General features: G+C 32.8%; 1 protein-coding gene across 1 annotated transcript; it reads right to left on the bottom strand.

The window, feature by feature from the left end:
- Positions 1-512: 512 nt before the first annotated feature.
- LOC103487228 (seipin-1) lies at positions 513-2282 on the bottom strand. Its single transcript, XM_008445471.3, has 2 exons — positions 1481-2282; positions 513-1358 (listed from the first exon to the last, which is right to left on the bottom strand). Exons 1-2 carry the CDS (start codon positions 2048-2050, stop codon positions 645-647), a joined length of 1284 nt encoding a protein of 427 aa, XP_008443693.1. The 5' UTR covers positions 2051-2282; the 3' UTR covers positions 513-644.
- Positions 2283-4858: the final 2576 nt, after the last annotated feature.

Below are 4858 nucleotides of genomic sequence, written 5' to 3'. Positions count from 1 at the left end.
TGTCAACGATCATTAATAATCAATGATCATAAGAGGTTGTGAAATTTTTTTTAAAACATATGAGATTCAATAAAAAAATCATATTCTAAAAGCACGAATTTGGTTCCTTAATAGCAGAAATTTGCTTCAAACATGAGTCTAACTTCAAATACCAAAACAAACCCACCCCTATTTCCTATTTCAAAGTCATAGCAACACCTTAAGTTCTTCGCCCACCCCTATTTCAAAGTCATAGCAACACCTTAAGTTCTTCGCATTGAATTCTCATAAAAGAATAGCAACACCTTAAGTTCTTCGCATTGAATTCTCATAAAAGAATCTTTGAGTTCGCTAAATCTTCTAAACTGTAAAAACAGATCCCTATGATATGTACAAGTTTTTTTTCCAACCTTTTTTTTAAAAAATCTCAAAAAAAAAAAAACATTCAAATAATAATGTAATTATATTATAATATTATATAATATGGAGTGGAGGAGTAAATTTTCAATGATGAGTTACTATGAGAGTCCCAGTAGCAAGAAGTGTGAAACTAAAATAGGATTAGTTTTCCAATAAAAAAAACTTACAATCTAAACTGATGAGTTAAATGAAACAAGAATTACCAATAATTACACAATCAACAATTATTTGACTTTGGTAATTAATTAACTATACTCCTCGGAACCTTCTAGAAGCACCGACTCGGAATCCCCGACATCTTCCTCGAAAACAGCAGCTATATAGTCTCTACTACAACTAATGCTCGACGCAGATGTGGAACCTACATCTTCTTCTCCTGATCCATACCCAAACATGGCCGCCTTTCTCTTCCTCCTCATCTCTTGCCATTTCCTCAACAACTCCACCGTTATCTCGGCCATCTCGTCCAACGACTCATCCGCACCTTCCAGCTCTCTTCTCCTCGGATCTTGATCGAAATCACTCAACTCCGGCGTCAATGTCATTGCACGAAACATAACCGGCTTCCAAAATAACATAAAGATCGCTAGAAACATCAGGTATAAATAGATAGACGTCCATAAGAAGCAAGTCCATCGCCAGCGACGCAACAACTCTTTCATCCTCGGTAGTTTCGAGTTTATTACAATATGAGCTTCGTAAAGCTCGGGGAGGGCAGAAGTTCCAATTCGAGGGCTAATAGTAAACTGGATTGCGGCGCTTCGTTCCTGATTTTCTTCCTTGTGCTTTAATATGGGGAAACTTAGCCTTTGGGCTTCGGTTGAGATTCCTATGAGTATGGGAAAGCTAGTGAGAAGAGTTCGAGCAAACCGAACCGGCGCGCTTCTGAACCGGAGCATGCATGGTTGGCTTGAACTTGTTATTATGTTTCCATTTGTTGATATCAATTCTGCACTCAACTGAATGAGTAAATGGTGAGTTTAGAAACTAATTTATTCCCCAAATGTTAATTTTCAGGGTTTAAGACAAGGCCATTGATATATATTTTAAAAACAACATGAAATGAAAGGAAATGAAATACCTGAAAAACCCCAAACTCCCGATTGAATTGAGATTCAGGCATCAAAAGAACCACACACACAAAAAACGTATGCCCAACCGGAATCCCCAAATTCTTCTTCTTCATTTTCATTGTATTTCCATTTCCCATTCCAAACAAAGCCCTAGGCCGAGCTTCAGTATAATCAAACCTCAATTTCTCCTTAATATCCACCGGCTCTTCTATCCAGTACCTAATCCCCAACCCACTCACCCCCACCGCCACTATTAGAAGCAACACCATCACCATACACATCATCCCCGCCGCTACAGCCCCGTAGCTCACCCTTCTCACCGCCACCTTCACCCGCTGCGCCACCAAGGACGGGGATTTTCTGACGGCCGACTCCACTGTGTGTTTCGTCTCTTCTGCGCGCTGAAATGACTCTGCGAACAGGGATAGGAGAGTGGAGGCTGGAGCGATCACAAACCCCACGGCGTTGTAGATCAAATCGGCTTGGAGGAATACGAGTTTGTTGAAGAAATCGGTGGGTTTTTGGATTTGGATTTTGATCTGGCGGTTGGGTTCTTGGAGTTGGTTGTCGGAGTCCATGGCGGAAGTTGGAGAAACGGGGGGGGGGGGGGGGGGGGGGGGAGAAGGAACTTTGAGGAGATGAAATGGGAAGGGCTTCACACGTGTAAGCGGTGCATGTGAGGGGAGAATGTACGTGGCAGTGTGTAATTACTAATTTGGCAGTTGGGTAAGGAGTTATGTTGCATGCGTAATTTGCTTATCCTTAATTCTTCAATTTGTTTTTGTTAAGGTTACTTCACTTCTGTGAATTTCATTTTTCACATCGTCTTTACATTTTAAAATGTTACCTACTTACTCCTTTGATTAGGATTTTATTTGAATTTGGTCCAATCTTAATACTTGATTTTTTTTCCTTTTTTTTTTAAAAAAAATTGGAACTATTTAATCTTAAATTCATAATTTTACACAACTTTCCGCCATTTAAATTTCAAATTTTCCTAATTTTCGGAATAATTTCAACTTTTTTTTACGGGCTTACTATCAGTGGTTTACAATTATTATTATGTACAACTTTTAGATTAAATTTGAGGGGTTTTTCAAAATATAATAAACCGGTAAAATATTTGTACTGTATAAAATAATTTTGAAAGCGGAAAAGGTCTACAGGCCTACAATGAGAAATACCAAAAATGCCTCAATCGACACGAAATTAATCGGTCAAACACGTACGTGTGATTTTTCTTCTAAACGATCCTAATACGTAGTTGTGTAGGAAATGATACACGATCGTGTAGGTAGTATCGACAGGATCGTGTAGTTCTTTTTAACTATGGAAAATAATGCTGTAAATTTAAACAATTGTATTGACCATGCTAAACGATTGTCTTGATTATGGTAAACGATCGTTTTATATCATATGCATACGATCGTGTATTTTTTTAAATAATGGGAAAAGGGATTTAAATCTAAACGATCTTGTTGACCATGTTGAATGATCATGTTGACTAGGTAAACGATCATTTAGATCATATCTACACAATCATATAGTTAATTTTTTTTAAAGATGAAAAAATGGCTTCAAATTTAAATGTTCGTGTCAACCTGGTAAGCGATTGTTTAGATCATATCCACATGATCGTGTAGTTTTTTTAAACAATACACAATGGAAAAAGGCTTCAAATCTAAATAAATCGTGTTGACCATGCTAAACGAGCGTGTTGACTAAGCAAACATTCGTTTACATCATATAAAAGTGACATTTAAATAAGTTTGATATTCTTGAATATAAGTAACATGAAGTTAATATTTAGATAAAGTTCAGTATTCTTTTTAAACGAACTTGAATATTCTTGAGATTTAAACAAAATAATAAATCGTTTAAAAATAGAAGAAAGAAAATTTGGAAGAATAGTTGAAGAAGTCTGTAAGAGAAGATGAATAAATTGCAAAAAAGAAAAAAAAAAAAGAGAAGAGACTAATCGTTCACAATATCAAGAACAAATCTAAAATTTATGAAAGTATTTTATTGACTTTATAGGTTTTTGATTTTGTTATGCAGATCGCAAATATTTTTGTGTTTCGTTATCTTTATGAAATTTAACCAAAAATGTATCCATAGTGAAAATAATTAAACTTTTTAATTGACTATAGCTATTTTAATTATTTTAAATTAATTAAATAATATTAAAGGTGGAAAATGAGTATATTAAGTAACAAATTGAAATTAAAAAGGTAAAATTTTTAAAATTATGATTGAATTGAAATAAAACTCACGTCTCATCGTTGAACTAAATGAAAATTAAATTTAAAATTTATTTTCTTTTTTAAAAGAAAGAAAATTTTTTGAATAGAATTTTCTTTATTGGTTTTTTTTCAAAGTTCTTTTTAGGAAATTATTGTAAATAGAAGTAGTAAAAATATTTATAGTATATAGCAAGTTTTTAGATCATATCAATATATTTAAAATTTTATTATATTTGAAAAGTATTTTGATTCATTTTGTTACTTGAAAATGTCTAAATTTTTAGAACAAACACGTTTAAGTTCTAAATCATATTCGAAAAATAAAAGCAAATTTTTAAGATGATTTTTTAGTGCATGTCTCATAACTTGATTGTTTTCTATTTTACGTTTTTTAAAAAGTTGTGTGATTGATAACTAATTCGCTCTTTTGTCTTTTAACAATAAACTTATTCTTAGAAATTACTATAGAAAAATAAAAATTGAAAAATGAAAAAAAGAATGTTTTGAAAAATGCATTTTATATCAAAATCCGAAAACAAAATCAGTTACCTAAATTAAGTGGTTTTGGTTTTTGATAAACAAAAGTCTAAAATTAAATTTGAAAACAAAAAACAAAAATAAAAAATTGGAACAGTTATCAAACATAAAGTTAGTTCCCAAATCATCTTGATAAGTTATTATATGGTTATGGCCTATCAACTTGCCTTCTTTTTACTCGGTGCTGAAATAGTCAATTACTTGAAAGAGCTCTATTGCTTCATCAAAATTGGTAATATTTATTTTCAAGCTCTTTTTATGAAGAGTCATATTAAGGCAGCCCATTAGATTTGTTATTAGTCTTGTTTTCTTTATTTTCTATGGCCCATTTTATGTAAAACCAATGGTAGGCTTCTAGAAAGAGTTTGTTATAAATGGATGTAATCTTGTGTGGATGTATTTAGAATAGGGGTTTTTCATCCCTACCTTATTATATATTGGATGAACATTTGCATTGAATATATATGATAAAAGTAAGGGGTTTCCTTTATTCATAAAAACTCTTATTATCTCTTTTATTGAAACACAAAAATGATTTCAGAGCAACACGTCAAACGACCTTAAACTCTAATTTTTTTCGGCCTAAAGTCGATCTCATTGCAATCG

The sequence above is a fragment of the Cucumis melo genome, chromosome 2 (genome assembly GCF_025177605.1).
Source record: "Cucumis melo cultivar AY chromosome 2, USDA_Cmelo_AY_1.0, whole genome shotgun sequence".
NCBI lineage: Eukaryota > Viridiplantae > Streptophyta > Magnoliopsida > Cucurbitales > Cucurbitaceae > Cucumis > Cucumis melo.
The sequence above is the reverse complement of the archived record's forward strand: the minus strand, read 5'-3'. Positions and strand labels throughout refer to the sequence as shown.

Excerpts from the sequence above, each read along its gene's own strand:
- LOC103487228 (XM_008445471.3), bottom strand. The coding sequence starts at position 2,050 with ATGGACTCCGACAACCAACTCCAAGAACCCAACCGCCAGATCAAAATC. Across the intron at positions 1,359-1,480 it reads GGGAGTTTGGGGTTTTTCAG|TTGAGTGCAGAATTGATATC; the intron begins GTATTTCATTTC and ends TTACTCATTCAG.